The sequence below is a fragment of the Haliotis asinina genome, chromosome 9 (genome assembly GCF_037392515.1).
Source record: "Haliotis asinina isolate JCU_RB_2024 chromosome 9, JCU_Hal_asi_v2, whole genome shotgun sequence".
NCBI classification, from domain to species: domain Eukaryota; kingdom Metazoa; phylum Mollusca; class Gastropoda; order Lepetellida; family Haliotidae; genus Haliotis; species Haliotis asinina.
Window position 1 is genome coordinate 26,576,761 of NC_090288.1, and position 21,534 is coordinate 26,598,294.

Sequence of the window (21,534 nt, forward strand, 5' to 3'; positions counted from 1 at the left end):
ATCAGTGCAAGGCTTTGTTACATGAAATATTTAGCTGTTGATCACTACATAACGAGACATCTGCTCATACATATGAATGTCGTATTGGCTGGGGAGATTGGGGATTGTATGGTTACAGTGTCTGAGCCGGCTGGCTGCACTGTGACCCGAGATTCCAGATTCGATTACTGGTAAACAGTTGTGGCAAGGAAAACCGACTGCGGACAACGAAGGGAAGGAAAACAGACACGGTCCTTCTTCCTGCATGGAATACATGGTACAGTACTAATTTTGGTGTTCCGTTCGAGTTCGTTTCAACCCTTGTTTACTGTGTTCTGGAGCAGTCAAACTGACAGATGTTTTAAACAGTGAACAGGTCTAAGTATGACTCCGTTAAATAAGGAAAGGGTACACTGTCACGTCAACATTTGCAAACCCTATCACAAGGTTGTAAATGCCCATTCACTGGGAACTGACGCTAGTGTGATCAACTGAACCGAAGAACACCGCTGAGTAAAGTTGCCTCCCTTACATGTGCCATGCCAGGAACGTATGATCGTGGATCTGATTGTCAGATTAAAAAGATAATGCTTCTCGGTCCCCTTTGTCGTTTGTTTAACGCCGCAGCAACATTGTAGCAATATGGTAGCAGGCTGAAATTATACGAGACTGGACCAGACAATCAAATGATCAAAATCATGAGCGGCGATCAAACGAAACGCATGAACCAAGTCAGAGAGCTTGACCACTCAATTCCACTAGCCGCCTCTGACTCATGGGTTGCAGTGGCCTAACCGGATCTTCAAGGGTGTCTTTGGCTTCTACTAAATCATGGTCTAGGATTTTATCACAGCACTTGCCATCTAATATTTACACTTGGAGCGTTCCTCCGCATGTTAAGCTGAACAGTGTGCTTGTCGTGAGAGGCGACTAACGGGTTTGGGTGGTCAAGCTTGCTGACTTGGTTGACACATGGTATCGGTTCCCAATTGCGCAGATCGATGCTCATGTTGTTGGATTGTCTGGTCCAGACTCGATTATTTACAGACCGCCGCCATATAGCTGGACTATTGCTAAGTGCGACGTAAAACTAAACTCACTCGTTGTCAACCCATACTGTCTCACTAACTCTACACTTACATGAAGTAGGCTTGGGCTTCTCCACCAGCCAGTACCTGAACCCCTCCTTGGCCCTATCGTGGTACGAGTTCCGTAGTGTTATGTCAGGCAGGATTGTCCTGGGCCTCAGTCTGTCATAGCTCCCCGGAAGCTTGCCCTGCAGACTCCCGTGGATGTGGTCGTGGAATGACTGGTCAGCCAGGCGACTCTTACCTCCAGTACACCAGCTGAAGCCGGACCCCGGGCTCATCCATGACGTCATTACATCTGCAGATATATGAGAACATGACATGATAAAATGTGATTTCTTGAAACCAGTGTTATATAGATATCGCACTACAGTGCCAGGTAATCACATATTATCGTGTTTAGTAATTGCAAGTGACACGCAGTATGGCTGCACGTGGTAAGGAGCACTCATTAGATTTCTCACAGACTTCCCGTTACATGTTAAATACTGGGATTTATCACCTTCGTCTGGGAATATCTGTCGGCGATGATAGGTATATGGACACAAGTATGGTTAATTATTTACAGTTTTCTTGTTCCAACACAAGTGATGAATGGTCCAATTAAGTGCTAAAGATAATGTATTGTGTAGGAAGCAGGTTGTACAACACTCTTCGCTTCAAAGCCCTGATTGGGGCGATGTGGTAGCCTAGTGGTTAAAGAATTCGCTCATCACGCCGAAAACCCGAGATCGAATCTCGACATGGGTACAGTGTATGAAGCCTGCTGTATGACCAATGACCCGAACCTGGAAACAAGATTTAGTCTTTATCTCACAGCTATCCACCTGCTTGGAAGCCAAACATACTCATTAAGAGACACGAGTTTGGGGGTAATTAAAATGGCAATGTAACTGATACAGTGACGAAGTCACGATCGATTAGTAATCCTAGTTCGTTACGACGTTCAGGCAAGTGTGTACGGGTAACATATGCCTCGCTTCTCTGTCCAGGATCGTGTGTAAGGTGCCTCTGACACTCATCAATAACGTTCAACAGAATGAGGAGATGTGTCACTACTTCCCCCGGCTAAAACAGTGCTTTTCTCAAACACCGACGTAGTCCTTGACCTTATGCAGTCACTACAGACGGCGTGATGGAGTTCACGTCACAGTCGTCGCTTATATGCAATATTGTTGTATTATCAATTTTTTTGAAAGAAGTAACACAATATCACTCCAGTAAAGCTTATGTCTCTCCATACGGGTGCTAACAGCTCAATCAAGTATAAGGTTATGTCTGTCCATTCAGATGCTACTACCTCAATCGTGGTATTTTCTCTCGATACAGGCTCTAGTGCCCCCTGATTGGCCATATGCCTTTCGATACAAGCAAGCGTTTGTTGGATACAGGTGCTAGTACCTTAATCGGGGAAGGGCTTATGTCTTACTCAGAATAGATTAAAAAAGAGTGAAATTAACTACAAGTTTATCACATCCAGACGTGAATACAGTCCAGACAGGACCTGTCTAGACGGGTACAGAACACCCCGGACAGGAACAGTCCAGACAGGAACAGTCCAGATAGGAACAGAACAGTCCAGACAGGAACAGTCCAGATAGGAACAGAACAGTCCAGACAGGAACAGTCCAGATAGGAACAGAACAGTCCAGATAGGCACAGTCAGAGCTACTTCCATGGCCCCCGTTCTATGGATCTAGCTCACATGTTTACATTATACACAAAAATCATCAATTACTTATAATGCGCTGTCAAAGTGATAAACCTTCTCTTATTATTGTACCGAGCTGCTCCAAACTCATCACCAAACAAAAATACTGCCTATAAAGATTCGTCTTCTCGATGACAGATATGTGAAACAATATCATAATTTCCAATGATATATTTGCAGGAAGTGTGAAAATGTTTTGTTTCCTTACCTACGGCGAGACTGGATCCCTGCTACAGCACCAGTATCTGGTCCACGCCACACTGACGTTAATTATCAGTTACCCAATATTTAACAGCGCGATGTGCGGGTATATGGCCGGTAAACACGCATGCTCAATTACCGAGCCCTGCGAGGGTAAGTTTCAATCAATCACCTGTCAGGAACGGTTTAATCCATGTCCATTGCCTATGTCTCACACAAATGTGTTGTACTTGGCAGTTTTTACGCTGGTGCACTGACTGACTTCTTGAGGACAGCTCAGTGGAGCAATTCGAGCAAAACTCGGGAAGACATCCCCACGGCAATTCGATCGAAGTAAATGCTTTTCAGGATAATTGGTTTAGGAAATAGAAACCTATTTGACTACAGACATGCTCTTCTGTACGCTCAAGTGGAGATAATTTACATATGCTCGTCAAAAAAAGAATAGGGGCACTCCGTATATAATGAAGATATTGTCTCGAGGTTGTGAGAACCGAGCAGAATTTGACAGAAGAGACGCAAATAAGCCCACAGGTGTAATATATTAACTGCTTGTAAGCTGTAAGCAATGTTTTGACTATCAACAGATTGAAATGTGGTCTGTCGGCAAAGCAAAAGTAGAAATTCATGAAGACTGAATGTACGTATACGCCTCTTCCCACTTAAATCGAATACAACAGCACTCAAAGATCCCGTCAGTCGCCTCATACAAGCAACAGGTAACCGAAAACCATCTTCACGTGGTACAAATGTCGGTATCCAAGCCATCGCATATCGCCTCGGCCTGTCAGCACACGACCTGTGTCCAGCTCCATGACCGGTTCCATGACTCTATCGTGTGACCTCGTCCTGAACGGTGGAACAAGCAACAACGGTTTGCACGCACTGTTCACTGCTGAGTCCAGCTACCGTTTGCAGGTATGTTTCGTGTCCTGAGACATCTAGTTGAACAGAATCTAGGTGCCACACTGCGAGAGAGCCCGGATTGGTGGTCTAGTGGTCCGAGGAGGCTTAAGTGGGTGTTACAGAACTTCCGTGTCCGATGTTCAAAGTAATTGTGCCTTCAGTATACATGGGAGGCATTGTTTATCCACATATTACTGTGAACGTCATTAGACAAGGGGCCACCTTGAAAGATGACACTTCACAATGCTGGAGTTGCCCCCACCTTCAACGTCCAGTGCATGATAGTGAATTAATTTTTGTGTGTCTGTTAGGACACGAAAGGAAATGTTCTTCGAGTGTCGGTGCATCACTTAAGCCATTCATGTAGCCAATTGAATAACTGATTATTTCAAACTGACCACGTTATATGAATCAGGTCTGATCTTTGATCTGTAAACACAAACGACTCTGACACTTAGGTACCGAGTTCAGATGAGGTTGGTTGTTGGTCTAGGAAAATACGTTTTCTTCCGTCATTAGTTTTCTTTCCAATGAAATGAGAAAACAGTCCTTGCTTCCCACGTTTGAGCAAATATGTGGTCAGAGAAATTGATATGATGCAACCTTAGTTTTAACTATTACCTCACACTCCACCTGTGTAAGGACGGCCCAGAGGTTAATTCCTTTGGTGCCCATATTATAGCCGTGTAGAGCATAACGCATATCTGTGTCTTTAGCCTAACACAAAAATAGGCAGCCCGGATGTGTCCGAATACAGAATATTTCATTTTATATCTAATACACATAACCTTTTCAGTTATTTTTTTAAAATCTGGATACACCAACAGCGAAAAACTGTTTAGAAAGTATGATAAATTATGTTTGCCCCTTATAATTAGGTCCGGGTAAACACTATGAGTCCTTGGGTTAGACTGTACACTGCTGAGAAACAGTGGTTCTGTAACTAAGCTGTTACGTATTACGTAATTACAGGCACTGAGAACACTTCCCGTGAGTGCGCCTGTACTCGTGGATACTTCAGGATGTCTCTACACGTGTCATGGACACGGTTCACCTGTCATGCATGGCTGTTATATAGTCTTGATACACGACCTCATCCTCCCGGAACTGCTATATTGATTCTGAGCATTGAATTTAGGAAGATGAAGCAACATTTGTAAAACTACAGATTGTCGTTTGTTTTAACGCAATCAAAGATAAAGTCAATACATCGCCTTGAACAACTGATACATTTACTCAAACGCGCGATCTGTAAACAAGTAAACAGAGATCCTGCGTTGCAGATAAACGTAGTCAACACGTCACGGACTCTGATATTACACTAACACAATGGAGCCATACACAACTAAACAACAACAACAGTGTTAACCCTAGGACTGAAGGAAGACACCATTACACACACTTTAACAAATCCAAGCTAGCAAACCCCTGACATTTCCAGAAGGCTCAAAGGCTAAAGTCTGTTACAGATAATAATTGAAATGTCAGAGAAGTTGCTGCTAGAGAAATACAATCGTTGTCTTGCTCATATGTAAAGCTATTATATATATATATATATATATATATATAGCTAACAAGAATACTATGACAACATAATAGAATTAGTAGTGAATGGTTACAACTAACATGACTCATAGAATGAATACATCCTATTTTGAATATATAGTAGTGTTGTTTGATTAAATTAGCAGTGACAGATCCTTATCATACCAAATTGTAAGATTGGACATGTACAAGGATTCTTTTTTTGTATAGATTATCAAAAACATCTTCATACCAATGTGTTACCATGGGACGACTGGTGATTATATTAAGCGGTTTATGAAGTCGACTCATTTATTAACATAACATATATTCGTAACCATTCTTTATAAAACCCAATGCTGACTCACCTATGTCTCATCTGTAGATCGAGCCAAATATCATTAATCCTACGGGGTAATATTAATCAAACTATGACATGAATTAGAAAAGTGGGGTCATTACAAATATTTATTAACATTTTTACGTGCATAAAAGATTAACATATTATAAATGAAATCATTTCATTAGCTGAGACTATTTTTTATGTCTGAAATACAAAATAACTTACGCAAACGAAAAACTATAAGTTATCAGATATGGTACACTGCTGCATTTATGAATTTGTACCGTATTAACTACTGGAGCTGATTAAAATATTGGTTCAAAGTTTGGTGAACATAACTCATTCAATGAAACAAAACGTAACCGAGAGAGCACAGCTGCAGTATGTCAGTGAAATGCGCTACTGGTGTGTGTCTACAAACAGGGTAGGTAATACACTGACTGCTGTGTACAACTATAGCGATGTCTGTCCGGTGATTACTTTCTACGGACACAACTTTCCTGTTATACAGTGGGTTCTATATCACGCCGATCCGTTATACAGGAGCAAAATAGTGGTCAGTAGAATGAGCACCGGCTTAAACGGTCGCCTTCCGAGGTCTGGACTGGGAACTGGGTGTTGTTCGGCAAAGCGATGTTAGCAGTACTATTGAAGGTTTGCTTGAAGGGGGCCGTGTTTCACAAAGCGATGTTAGCGCTACTATTGAAGGTTTGCTTGAAGGGAGCCGTATTTTACAAAGCGACGTTAGCGCTACTATTGAAGGTTTGCTTGAAGGGGGGCCGTGTTTCACAAAGCGATAGTTACGACAGTCGTAGTGCTAAAACTGTTTTATAAAGCTGGACCCAGGTCTTAAAATAAGGGCATCTGGACCAGGCGAGCCAGTGACTGAAAACATGACATCAGCCCGTTCACCAGATCCGCTTTGGTCAGCTCTAACAACCAACGCATGACAGGACATACTTCCCGGGTTCTACTCTGGGGGTCTACTTTGAAGGTATATCTGAATCTATACTACAGTATACATAATACATGAAGCCTAATGCTGGACTTACCTTCACCTCGTCCAGCTGCCGCGATGCCCGTGTTAGCCTGTAACATAACACGTGGCATTGTACTTCATCAATGCTAAACAACATCTGATTGCTGGCTTAACACAATATCAGGTCAATATGAACATATGAGTAGTACACGTGGTGTGTCAGTGTTTCACGTGGCTCACGTCACGTCAGTAGCGATACTCCGCCGGATCCCTCTACAACCGACCTGTTCCCATAAACCCGTGGGGTTGTGTGCATCTGTAAGTTAACTGAGTGATAGAGTTTAGTTTTACGCCACGCCCTGCAATATTCCAGCTATATGGCGCCGGTCTGTAGCTAATCGAGTCTCGATCAGACAATCCAGTAATCAACAGCATGAGCATCGATCTACACAAACCTGATAGCCCAATCCCGTCTTACGACAAGAATGGATTACTGAAGATCACACGTAACAGCTGTAAAGTACTTTTCAATCCTGTTATGTATACACGAGTAAAGAAGCGAATGTTGATCGATACATAGCTACGTTTCGCTTTCAAAGAGGATGCATTGACAAAGTAGCACCTAACGAAGTCGAATTCGATATATATCATGATAAGGATCCGATCTTGACTATTTAATTAAATCTGCAACAAGAAACATATAACGTCAATAATTCATTAACAAGTAGCCAGATTACATTTCCAGTATGTTTGTAAAGATGTTTGTATAACCAACCCTGAAGAATCTTTAACCAGGGAATGTCGATTTATGAGAACAGCATATATTTGTGACCCTTTAAGTCTATTGATAGCGCTTCAAATAACCAGCGATCAATATATAATGGTGACAGATTCAGTCTTCAGGTAGATTACAGCAGTTCACGATTCATGATAATCAGAGAAATCAATTTTGTTGGATTCACCACAGTGTTATTATTGTAAGTGTTATTATTGTAAGTGTTATTATTGTAAGTGTTATTATTGTAAGTGTTATTATTGTAAGTGTTATTAGTCAAGGAAAAGACCACTTTACTTTGATCATATTCGTGTTGTGACATTAATCACGGCTTTCTATGAACGGATGGGTTACACAGACTGGTAGCCATCTCCCAAAAATAATTTCATGGCAAAGATGAGCATGGTGATGGAAGACATTTATATTAATCTATAAAGTCTGTGGAAGAAATCCACCAGATTAAGTTCTCCCATCCTGGACTCCACTGTCGAGGATGTATTTGCCGATCAAACTAAAACATCAACTTCTACCGCCCACATTTGCATAACCTATGTTTGGTTGGCTTGATGTTTAACACTGCGCACATCAATATTACATCGACTCGAGTCTGAACCAAACAACCCAGTGATTGACAACATGAGTATCGATCGAAAAACGCTTTTGGGATACGATGACATAGAGCCAGCAATGGTTGACGAAGACAAATTTTAAACAGGGTTATTGCCGGAGTATATTAAATAAATAAAACATAAATTCAATTATAATAATATTACTTCCAGGTGTATAATCATAAGAAACAATCGAATAGCAAGGCTTATCTGTTTTGAGTGTCGTATTTGTCATAACGCTAAATTTAATCTCTTCCCTGGACAAACATTTCATCGTAAAAATGAACATATTTACGGCAGTCCGTAATGTACCTTAAAAAGTGAAATTAAAAGAAGCCAAGACACTGTCTGTTTAAGTTCCGTACACAGTCTACTGTGAGACCAGCTAACGGATACATAGACGATACATCCATGCTCAATGTAACACTCACCGACTAGACAGGTATATTCTAGCGCCACGTTAGATCCCCGAGGAGATAGCTATATTCTAGCGCCACGTTAGATCCCCGAGGAGACAGGTATATTCTAGCGCCACGTTAGATCCCCGAGGAGATAGCTATATTCTAGCGCCACGTGAGATCCCCGAGGAGACAGGTATATTCTAGCGCCGCGTTAGGTCTATTTAAGTTCCGTACACAGTCTACTGTGAGACCAGCTAACGGATACATAGACGATACATCCATGCTCAATGTAACACTCACCGAGGAGATAGCTATATTCTAGCTCCACGTTAGATCCCCGAGGAGACAGGTATATTCTAGCGCCACGTTAGATCCCCGAGGAGACGGGTATATTCTAGGGCCCAGCGTGAGATCCCCGAGGAGACAGGTATATTCTAGGGCCCAGCGTGAGATCCCCGAGGAGACAGGTATATTCTAGCGCCACGTTAGATCCCCGAGGAGACAGGTATATTCTAGCGCCGCGTTAGGTCTGTTTAAGTTCCGTACACAGTCTACTGTGAGACCAGCTAACGGATACATAGACGATACATCCATGCTCAATGTAACACTCACCGAGGAGATAGCTATATTCTAGCTCCACGTTAGATCCCCGAGGAGACAGGTATATTCTAGCGCCACGTTAGATCCCCGAGGAGACGGGTATATTCTAGGGCCCAGCGTGAGATCCCCGAGGAGACAGGTATATTCTAGCGCCACGTTAGATCCCTGAGGAGACAGGTATATTCTACCGCCGCGTTAGGTCCTAGAGGAGACGGGTATATTCTAGCGCCGCGTTAAATCCCCGAGGAGACCGGTACATTCTAGCGCCGCGTTAGGTCCCCGTGGAGACAGGTATATTCTAGCGCCACGTTAGATCACCGAGGAGACGGGTATATTCTAGGGCCCAGCGTGAGATCCCCGAGGAGACAGGTATATTCTAGGGCCCAGCGTGAGATCCCCGAGGAGACAGGTATATTCTAGCGCCACGTTAGATCCCTGAGGAGACAGGTATATTCTACCGCCGCGTTAGGTCCTAGAGGAGACGGGTATATTCTAGCGCCGCGTTAAATCCCCGAGGAGACCGGTACATTCTAGCGCCGCGTTAGGTCCCCGTGGAGACAGGTATATTCTAGCGCCCAGCGTGAGAACTGTAACTTAGGGCTATCGATGCTTCAACGAGTGACAAATTTCCTACTCACGGTCTCAGGAACCAATCTGCCAAAACTGATAATCCTCAGAATCGTTAATCCCGGAGATCGCTGATTTGTCGGCAGTCATAGAGCGGAACAAAAGATTACATTTAACAAACTGAGAATTCATGAGCGGATTTCAACCCCGGGCTTTGTCAAGGGCTACAAAGCTCCTACAGTGTAATTCTACCGGGGAGTTATGTCGCACCGTGAGCACGTTCTATACCGGACACAACACCGTATTGGACATTACATCGACGGTACAAGCTTAGGTTTCGAGTCACTACCCACAATGCTCACTGACAGGGTGTGCTGCCAAAATGGATGAGATTCCACTTGATCGAAGTTTTGAATTCAAGGCTTTATGTGCGAGCATAGAGAAAGTGTCACATTTCATCTGTTAGATGCATTCAGAGAACGTGCTGGCCGAGCTGGTTTTATTGCTTCCTCCGAATATTTATTACCGCGTTGGATAACTATGATTGAGGCCGTTTTATATATCGTTTATCTGTTCGAGGAGACAAGTGATTGCAATCTTAAGTTACACGAACATACTTATCGCAGCACTATGTTAATGGCATGATTGATCAGTCCGTTGTTATGCGGTGTCAATAATTTGTTTTATAGCTTTTCATGGTGATAACGTCAAATAAAATTTACATTCATTTCACCCCTGCCCCCTACCCAACTTCTCGTGAAGAATCTGTCTTAAGGACCAATACTTCTCCTCTCGGCGCCCCGTGGAGTTCAGGGTTAGAATATCGGCCTTCAGTAACATATGCATGTCGTAAGAGGTGACTAACGGGATCGCGAGTGGCCATGCTCTCTGACTGGATTGACACATGCCATCGTATCTTTTGCGTAGATCAATGCTCGTGCTGTTAATCACTGGATTGTCTGGTCCAGCCTCGATCATTTATAGACCGCCGCCATATAGCGTGGAATATTGATGAGTGCGACGTAAAACTAAAGTCACTTTGGAGGCGACTAACGTATGGTGAGCAGACGCTTTGTCATTATATTCACATATCTGTCACATCTTTTATGTCATTATATTCAGCATTGGGCGCTGCTCATTGTATTAAGGAATGCATGGTCTCGTCTCGGTTGCTTTTCACCTCTGTCATATTGCTGGAAATGCTGAGAATGGCGTCAATAACACTGTCTACAAACAGTTGTATTCCTGGATTTAATTTGGTGTGTGGCAGTCTTAAACGGTTAAATCTTTCGTTCGTCACGCCAAAACAAGGTAGAGTACGTAGAGTAAAACCCAACTCACTCACTCACTTGATCAGTTTCGAATGCTGTGGTCTTAACCAACGCTACAAGAGGTGATAAACAACACTACAACGTTCTGAAGATAGTCTGTATACAGCTGGATATAATCTACATATAAACTTAGAAATCTTAGTATCACTTCTACCGGCGAGTTGCATAAAGTAGCTTTACCCAAACGAGCGCTAACAAGACCAAGATCTTGGTTCAGGAGCTGGACTGGTCGTAGCGCAACCAAGCTCGTGGAATGCGATACCTTAGATCCAAAATAGTTCAGGTTTGCAAGGGTCTAAGGTCACTGGTCCATGAAAACACTGATAAATATAGTTCCCTGGCCCTATCTGTACATTATAAAGGAGCCTGATCGTGACAGCGTTCGCTCTTCACGCCGAAAACCCAGTTTCGATTCATTACATGGGTACCGCATATAACGCACATATCTACACTTCCTCCACTGGGAATATTGATAGTCTCATTAAACAAGTCCATCATTCCACTGATAATATGACTGAATATCCATTCAGTGTACCTAAATATTTTCTTTTTTCTGTAGTCGACCCCTTCAAAATCCGTTTTGGCAGGAGCCTAATTTTTAGGCCATTTAGATTTGATTAAAAACATTTTTGTTGAATTCAGTAAGTTCGTAATATTATTCAAGTTTTATGTTACATTAAAGATCATTCAACTTGTCACCTTGAAATGGGAGGTGGGGTTCAAAGTGGTTAATGGACCCGTGAAGAATCGGGGTTAGAACTGGTCTTCAATAAACTATGTTTGTCACAAAAAGCGACCAACGGAATCGGGTGGTCAGGCTCCCTGACTTGGTCCACATATATCATGGTATACAATATTGCACCATTGAACAACAAACCAACCCAATCGCATAAAAGATTATTTAGTCGTGTGTGAAATACATGCCATGACACAGTTTAATATGGTTAGTCCACTCAGAACCTCAGCACTTCAAGCTGACCAGTCGGTGTTTTCATTTCATTGTTATTAACAAAACCACCTGTTTCGATGCCTACTCCAAGGCGTTGTAGGTACAGGGCATAACCCCTGTGTGCGTGTGGCCTTTGAACATAACACCCATGTGGGAAATCGAACCCGGATCTTCGACGTGACAAGCGAACGCTTTAATCACTAGACTAGCCCACCGCGCCGAGTTGTCTTAACTTGCGCCTTAATATAAACGACTGAGACACATGTGCACCGTTTACCACCGTTTTGGTTCCAAAGACGATGTTGGTCGTTTTCAACGCTTATAATGTAGGGAACAGAATTGTCTAGCCTAGATACGACGCCCTCTGCCTTACAAATGTACCAGCGGCGTAAAATTACATTCCTTCTTACCTGCCGCCCACCGTTTAGCTCCCCTACGACGCCGATTCAAACATAGTACGTCTAGTGATATATAGACTGTCCCGAGCCCTCTCAATCTGCCCGTCCTGACACATTTGATAGTCTCCGTCAAGTTTAAGTTTTGATTCGAGTAATAATGTGTCTTGACCCTCGAGGATATGGTGTTTATCAACAGTGTATATATCAATCAGACGTTATTGCATTTCAAGACGTGCTCACATGAATAATGTCTATTTCATAAGCAGCGATAAACATCTCGATAAGAAGAACGCATTGTGCGAGGTATTGTACAGAATGTTGACACTAAACCTGTTTAATGTCCAAGAGAACAAAACCAAAGAGATTTTAAATGTTCCACAGTGGAATGTGTTTTTGTATAATGCTGTAGGTCTCAGTTGACGCGGGTGAAAGTGCGCTCTACAGCGATTGAAATGGTAATTCGTATGCCGTTCTGTAAGTACAGTGTCTGTTTCCTTAAGCGGTGTTCGACGTTGGTAAAAACATTTAAGGGTACATAGAAATCAACCAAAGCAGTTTTTTTCAATTAACTTTGCACTGAATTATCACTAATTTGATTTTGTTTAAACGGAAATGTGTCCTAGAAACACATGCTGAACAAGGTACGATGTCAGTGACAAACACCATTGATCTGAGTAGGAAATATCTTTTGTTGTTGAAACGGAAAGATGGATGGAGATATTACCGAGCGTTCAAATATTGAGCATTATTTGAGTTGAAAACTGATGTACTGTGGCCTATACTATATTGACCAAATCATTTGATTTATGAAAAAAGATCAGATAATAAAAGGATATCGTTAGCAAATCGGTTCTTTAACACGTTGTCTCAGTTGTTTATGGTAAGGGTACTAGAGAAGAAATATTGTTCTGAGGGTCAACCCAAGACTGTATCTTTGGCAGGCTCCGCCCTGTTAATGCATCATGTTTATCACGACTTCATCATTGGTGCAAACGTAACACACGACCAATCAAACAATAAGATCACATTGTACACACGAGAAAATCACTGATAACCTGTCGTGTTTATGTAGCGAATCTCTTTACAAGTTTATCATAAGTTCAGGTTCAGATACTACGTTCAAGTTTAGAAAACCAATCAATTTTTTTATTCCCTTTACCAATAGATGGCAGTTACAAAGTGTACGCCTTGAAGAATTGCGTATACATAGAAGGATTTATGTAGAATGTGAGTGAGTTTGATTTTACGCCGCTCTTGGCAGTTTTAAGGCGGAGGACACCAGAGAGGAGCGTCACACATTCTACCCAAGTAGGAAATCGAACCCGGGTCTTCGGCTTAACGAGCGAACGATTTAACCACGAGGCTACGCCACTGCCCCTATGTTTAAAGTACAGTAGCTTGCACTCACCCTTATCTTCATGTTTGACCAGTGGTCAGTGTTGCCTTTAGGCTGGGCAACCGGGTCATGGCGGGACCAGAACGTCATGCTGAAACAGGGACAACAGAGATTAGCACAGGCCGGTCTTTCTCCATCCTCGATCACCATATTCACCTCCATTATATATAGGCATAGTTATGGTGTACAAAACAACCATAGTGCTAGTCAGAGCGCTAAGACTAGGGTAAGGCCATGTTGGGTCATTGGAGTTGCGGTCAGGACTAAGGTCGCTATGTACATTAACATCCACAGGTACTTTTCGGGAACGACGTTACCATGACAACATATGTGATCACAGGGTATTTCTCACTGCGTGTAATTGAACGATCAATCCAATCGGGCTGAAAAATAAGCTGTGGTAGAGCCTGGGTCCAGGGTATATATCATGAAAGAAAGGAGATATGTTACCTTGGATAATCGAATAATCGAAGATGATCCGCCTGCATTTACTCGCCAGAGACATATTAACACTAACGTGACATGCCGTAAACAAACACACGACCGAATTGCTGCTTAATGCTGCACTCAGACACATTACAGCTATATGTAAATATTAGAGTCCGACCCAGACAATCCAGTGATCAACATCACGAACATCGATCTATGCAACTGAGATATGATGACATATGTCAACAAACCTGACCACCCGATCCCGTTAATCTCTTCTTACGACAAGCATGAGTTGTTGAAAGCCAGTTCTAACCTCAGTCTAAGTAAACTTATCCTCAGTACTTTTCGTTACACTCCACTACTGAGTCTAACAAAACCTTATGGGAGGTCGCGTCAGGTAACCTTTGAGATTGACCAATCAGAACACAGCTTACCAAATCGCGAAAGTGGACATACTTTTTATCTCGAAAAGGTTCGTACCCGAACGATTCGGAATGCTATTTAGGGTACGCTTGCTTCCGGGTGATGTACACGGCGTACGTACAACCATGACAACGGTGAATAAACAGTCGCCGAAAATAGTGTTTTCGGCAATATTCAAAGATGTTATCTTGCGAAAATATTAGGTAAGGTAACCATGCCAACAGAAACCCCAAAGCGTATATACTGATCTGTGTCAGTGACCTGAATATTTTGAAAGTCCCTCCGATCCCCAAATAGTAACCGTTGTCTGATTGGTTAAATCTATTTAACCGTCTCGCGTTTGATTGGACGGTCATTGGTCGCTCAAGGGTTACCTGACTAGGTTTTGTTAAACTCAGTGGTGGCGTGTAACGAAATACACAGTGACTAAGTTTTCTTAGACTGATTCTAACCTGGATCATCACGGGACCAACTTAAACACGTAAGGTGCCAACATTCTTCTGCAGATACACTGCCTTGGGGACATACGACTGAATTCAACATATACCGTTGAAGCACGCTTGAACTATAACTTAATGTACCAGACTCCTTAAACACCAAGCAGACATCGACACCATCTTCTCTGTCTCACCAACCCTCAGGACCATCCTCCAAGCCAGTGGCCGTAACCTACCCTCCAGCATGCAGCCCCCAAAACGAGTGATTTACAAGATCAGCTGTGAATGTGGCGATTCATATATAGGTGACACCACCCGCCCTGTTGATGCCCGCATAAAAGAACACAAATCCTCTAAAGCCAAGGCAGACAGCAAATCGGCCCTCCCAGACCATCAACAAAAATTCGCCAGTCATCGCATCAAGTTCGAAGTCCTGTCAACCAAAAACCAGGACTTCACAAAAAGGAAACTGTTCGAAGCCATCAACAAACCTTTGATCAATAGAGACCAAGGATACTACATACCAGAACCTATGAACGGCCTATGAAGAACTAAACAACCCATAGACTATCTAAGCATTGTGTCTGTTTGTTGTTACTACTCATCCCACTCATTGGCTTCATCACTAGTGCTCGGTGTTTTAGCTCCCTACTGGCCTCCTCCAATTATGTACCACTTGTTTACTCTATCACATGCTGTTGTTAATGTTAATCCGCTGTTTGTCACAACATACCATGTATATAAGCTTCTCACTATTTGGCTGTATTCACATTTAGCTTGAAAACGATGTAAGAATCTATATCGAAACGTCGCTCAACGTAATAAACAAGAAGTTGTAATCCATAAAGCTGTATGTCTCATTTTTGACTCACCAACTTCTAGAATGCCCATTAAAGAATTTGTACCAGATCAGTGAAATGACCAACATGACTGTGTCTATGTATGTGTAATGACAGTTGAATCTGACTGAAACTGACACTCCGTACATGCAATAAAGAGCACATCACCGTGACATGGAGAGGCAGTCAAAACTGAAATCGACCAGAACCTGATCGCAATTGACACACTGTAGTAAGTAATAGACTACAAATCGCTTTCACATCAAGGGTCACGCAAATCTGAAAACAAACTGGGTGCCTGGCAGAACTGGAGAAACTGACTTTTGATCAAATCCATACCCACTCAGATATGAAATACGGCGACTCAAATGCACGGTTCTAGTTACTATGTCAACATATTAAGCCCTGATCCTGTATCGTGAACAATGGAGTGAACAAGGCTTGAGTAATTTGTCTGAACATGTGCCTAAGGATGAGATTATCTGGGCCTGTATTATGCGCGTGTCATGGACAGAGGGCGGTTTTATTGTAATGGTGTTGATTTAGAGGAAAACGATCGCACCGGACAGATTATATGATTTACATAACATAACTGAACAGCAGAATTTGTTGTGAAGAGACATGTTTACTCATCGAGCAATAAAGCGTTCCGTCGTAGCAAGCAAGAATCGGTATATATGTCCAACAGATTATCTTAAACCACTTGTCAGCGAACCATGTACTATTTAGACATGCAGGACAACTATTTTTGCGTTGTAGAAGTATAATAATGTCATCTCTGAGCCTGTACATTGGGTGAAACCAGAAATTGGCTCCACACATTGTATCTAAATGGGGAATCGAACCCGGTCCTTCGGTGTGATGAGCTAACGCTTTAACCACTTGGCTACCCCATCCCTCCATCATTTATGAAACAAAACATGAATTTATGAAATGAAATATGACACTTGAAAAAGTGAGTGAAAGATAACTCACACTTGGTGGTATAAGCTAATGTTTCAGTGTAATCTGGGTTGGAAGATGTAACTGTAGGGGAGGCATTACTTCAAGATGTGGCTATGATGTGAGCAATACCTTATGATGAACCTAAGATATAACTGATACTTGGATAATGAGAAAATGGGAATTTAGTGATAAACGTCATGGAATGCAACAGGCTTGCTACAGGCAAACGAGATGTGGATGTTTCATTCTTTAAACGGATCAGTTAGCTAAGAAGGCAAGCAATTACATACGGCCATGGTTCTAATGTCTTCAGAGCTCCGCACTGGTAAGCTCCGTGACTGTGTCTGAGTGCGAAGACTGGGGTCAGTAGTTTTATGTGGTTAGGCATAATTAGAAAACTCCCGAGTCGAACATAAATCAATAGCAATTTCCCAGGTGGGGTTATGGTGCAAAGAGTAAGGGAAACAATTTCACACTTGGAAGATCGAAAGATATGTGTGTTTATGCTGCATGTATGAGTTAGTTAGGATATTTTCAGTGACACATAACTCTCTTGTTTCTATGAAAGGGGCTAACTTTCTGGTGTAAGACAGATTGTTTCGTTACCTTGTATAAAAAACTGTCCTCCGGCAGATTTGCCTGTGAACGTCAGTGAATATATGTGCCGATACTTCTGGCGTTTGGCTGTCGCCCTAGGTTAAACTTGTTCTTGTGTTGGGAAATAAACATTTTCATATGGTCTCACTTTGTATATTGTACTTATTAAGTTAAGTTAACAATGCATGTGTCACTGAACATTGAGTGGGTGAATTTAGTTTTACGTCGCTTTTAACATTATGGGGACACAAGAACTGGGCTTCACACATAGTACCCCCGTTAGTCGATTCTTACGACAAGCATGACCTTCACGGGTATTACACATTTTGAATCGAACCCGGATCTTCGGAGTGACGAATCAACGCTTTAACCACTAGGCTACCTCAACGACCCCAATCACACACGTGAGAGAGGCGGAAGGTAATTTGACAGTTCCTCAGAAACAGTAATGAACACCTAATATCCAATATCGAAAACTTCGTGTCCTCTGTGGCCCCTCCCATTGTCAGACACCAAACCATTAACGCGCCAGAAGTTACGAACAACTCTGTATAACACTAGCCCTGCTCAAACAGACACCTCAAATACATCGGCCTGCAATACCTTTGTGTAAAGATTATCATTGTCAATAACGCGTATTGGACTGAAGTCAGTCTTACTCTTGTTACTTGATGTCCATAAAGACTGGTGCATAAACTCCGGTTCAATATCGGGGGTAAAAGAACACCCCCTTGTATAACTACAACGCGTGTCGTTTCCCCGAATGGTCTTTCTCTTCTGATAGCATTATATGGCCGTATAAAACAGTTACTGTCAACTCGGAGTTATAAGGCGTGATCATATTTATGGTACTTAGACTGTTACGAGAGACTGGGTCCACTGTTGACGCTGGGGTCCATATTATCGCACACTGAGCTCATGTGACCTTTGTCACATCGTGCAAGAATACTGGAGTGGGGAATCGTGTTATTAAAGTCAACGAATGACAGTCAGAATCAACAATCACGTCCCAAATTAATCCAACGCTCATTTGATTAAAAGTATATATTGAACTTGCGTGGTGTACAGACCATATAAGCACATGCGTGTCACCAATGTAGACGCAATGTTGTTATGGATGTTAGTCTTGCCTTGTCAGCAGATCTGGAACCACCTATTGACAACCGCAGTGAGCCATACATCGGCGGATAAGGAATGGCCTCAGTATCATATATTGTGTATAACGGATTCAGCCATTGCCTAACATCAAAGTTGTCTGTGCGAAAGAAATAAACATTATGTCGGAAAGGGCACGTTAAATCCCCAAAACATTGTCAATATAGATTTGGTGTTAGAAGAAAACGCGATTTTGTGAGCTCCTCTGTACATTCGTGTGAGGCTTGTTTAACTGCATACCGGTGTTTACCTTTGTCTGTAGAACCCTGTAAAACAAACATGTTTGCATAACACGTACATACACGCATTACAATTTGCACACGTAATTTGCAGATACTAGCAGGGGTTGCGTGGGGTAGAAATTCAATGTAATTTGAGAAATTACGAGGTAGTATTTAAATATATCAGGAATACATTAGAGCATACTGTGGGTCTACTGGTGTGTTCAGTACATGAAATCATCTACTGGGCCGTCATCACAATGCCCCATGTTATCCCAGGCCTAACAATTTCTTATACAGTAATTAATATATAATTAACGCTATACTCTAGGGGTATCAATGAATGCCTCATATTATCTATGACAGCCAGTGTCCACAAGGCTGTGACTGAGCAAACGATGAATATAAATATGCCACTTTTATCGATATCTGGAGACAGATGGGTTGGTTTTAGATAAGATATGTACACCCGTCAGCATTGTATGTATGCACTACTCCACCAAATGCGCTAGGGTGCTGCGATATATTAATCAAGTCAAGCTGGTCACATGTTCCGTACTTAATATAAGGAGTGTAGCAGTGGGTCACGTAAAGACAGGAGGGACAGAGTGGGTGAGGAGGAAGGAAAGATAAGATGGATGAAGTAAGTGGGGTGAGGTGGAGAGTGTGTTGGATTGAATTGAGACTGTTGGGGTTGAGTGCAGGATGGAACTGGCAGGATGGGATAGAGTTCACGATGAGATTAGTAGAGAGTTTGATGAAGTTGAGGTGAGGGTGGAATAAGATCAGGGGTTGGACTGGAGTAGAGGGTGAGATAGGGTGGACTAGAGGGTGGGGTTAGATGAGTAGGTTGGAGTGGAGTAGAGGATGAGATAGGGTGGACTAGAGGGTGGGGTTAGATGAGTAGGTTGGAGTGGAGTAGAGGATGAGATAGGGTGGACTAGAGGGTGGGGTTAGATGAGTAGGTTGGAGTGGAGTAGAGGGTGAGATAGGGTGCCTGGGTTAGAGTGAAATTGAGGGTGAGAATGGGTGGAGTAAAGAGTGGGACATGGCGGTTGGGTTGGAGGGGAATATATGTACAGGAAGGGATAGGGTGATTGGGGGGATAGGGTGGAGTAGAGGGTAGGATAGGGTGGAGTAGAGGGTGGGCTTGGGTAGGTGTTGGAACTGAGTAGAGGGTAAGATAGGGTGAAGTAGAGGGTGGACTAGGGTAGGTGTTGGAACTGAGTAGAGGGTAAGATAGGTTGCTGTAGAGGGTGGGCTAGGGTAGGTGTTGGAACTGAGTAGAGGGTAAGATAGGTTGTTGTAGAGGGTGGGCTAGGGTAGGTGTTGGACCTGAGTAGAGGGTAAGATAGGTTGCAGTAGAGGGTGGGCTTGGGTAGGTGTTGGAACTGAGTAGAGGGTAAGATAGGTTGCAGTAGAGGGTGGGCTAGGGTAGGTGTTGGAACTGAGTAGAGGGTAAGATAGGTTGCAGTAGAGGGTGGACTAAGGTAGGTGTTGGACCTGAGTAGAGGGTAAGATAGGTTGCAGTAGAGGGTGGGCTTGGGTAGGTGTTGGAACTGAGTAGAGGGTAAGATAGGTTGCAGTAGAGGGTGGGCTAGGGTAGGTGTTGGAACTGAGTAGAGGGTAAGATAGGTTGCAGTAGAGGGTGGGCTTGGGTAGGTGTTGGACCTGAGTAGAGGGTAAGATAGGTTGCAGTAGAGGGTGGGCTTGGGTAGGTGTTGGACCTGAGTAGAGGGTAAGATAGGTTGCAGTAGAGGGTGGGCTTGGGTAGGTGTTGGAACTGAGTAGAGGGTAAGATAGGTTGCAGTAGAGGGTGGGCTAGGGTAGGTGTTGGAACTGAGTAGAGGGTAAGATAGGTTGCAGTAGAGGGTGGACTAAGGTAGGTGTTGGACCTGAGTAGAGGGTAAGATAGGTTGCTGTAGAGGGTGGGCTTGGGTAGGTGTTGGAACTGAGTAGAAGGTAAGATAGGTTGCTGTAGAGGGTGGGCTAAGGTAGGTGTTGGAACTGAGTAGAGGGTAAGATAGGTTGCTGTAGAGGGTGGGCTAAGGTAGGTGTTGGACCTGAGTAGAGGGTAAGATAGGTTGCAGTAGAGGGTGGACTAAGGTAGGTGTTGGCACTGAGTAGAGGGTAAGATAGGGTGGAGTAGCGGGTGGACTAAGGTACGTGTTGGACCTGAGTAGAGGGTAAGATAGGGTGGAGTAGCGGGTAAGTTAGAGTGGTGTAGGGATGGGATTGGGTGAGTGGAATGGAAAGCAGGTTTCGGTGTTCAGGTGAACTCCTGTCAAGTCTATATGACGTGGAATCTGTTGCGTGGGCATGCACCGTTCAGTCCCGTTTACGTTGTACATGCAACCCAGTTGCAGAATACATATATGATGTACATGGATAACTGAAGAATCAACTGAACAGCTTCCACTAAATAAACTGCGGTGGACTTGTTATTGAGAGGAGTACGTTTTTAAGATAACAGAGTCGGAGAACCGAAGTTATATCTTCCGCAGAACATCAGCACATTGATATTGTAAGAGGGAGTATCGGAGTGCACTCAGGTTAATATTAATCTATACCCATGTGATAGATGTCACTGTTCAAAGCTATTCGAGAGGACAACGATACAACTCTACCTGTGGGGTGTAATAAATTATACAGAAAGCTTTAAAAGAACCTGCTGATCAATTGTACCCATTAAATAGGCATTATTGACTGTGAAGGACAACAGAACTATC

At 43.0% G+C, this 21,534-nt stretch overlaps 1 protein-coding gene across 4 annotated transcripts in view; it reads right to left on the bottom strand.

Moving 5' to 3' along the window:
- The window catches only part of LOC137297062 (uncharacterized), a 41,244-nt gene that overhangs the window by 1,876 nt on the left and 17,834 nt on the right, over window positions 1-21,534 (bottom strand). For all 4 annotated transcript variants that reach the window (XM_067829028.1, XM_067829029.1, XM_067829030.1 and 1 more), the window contains exons 2-4: window positions 13,769-13,847; window positions 6,805-6,841; window positions 1,120-1,365 (exon numbers count right to left, since the gene is read on the bottom strand). In XM_067829028.1, coding sequence (XP_067685129.1) covers window positions 1,120-1,365; window positions 6,805-6,841; window positions 13,769-13,847 — 362 coding nt within the window. The remainder of the gene's footprint in view (window positions 1-1,119; window positions 1,366-6,804; window positions 6,842-13,768; window positions 13,848-21,534) is intronic.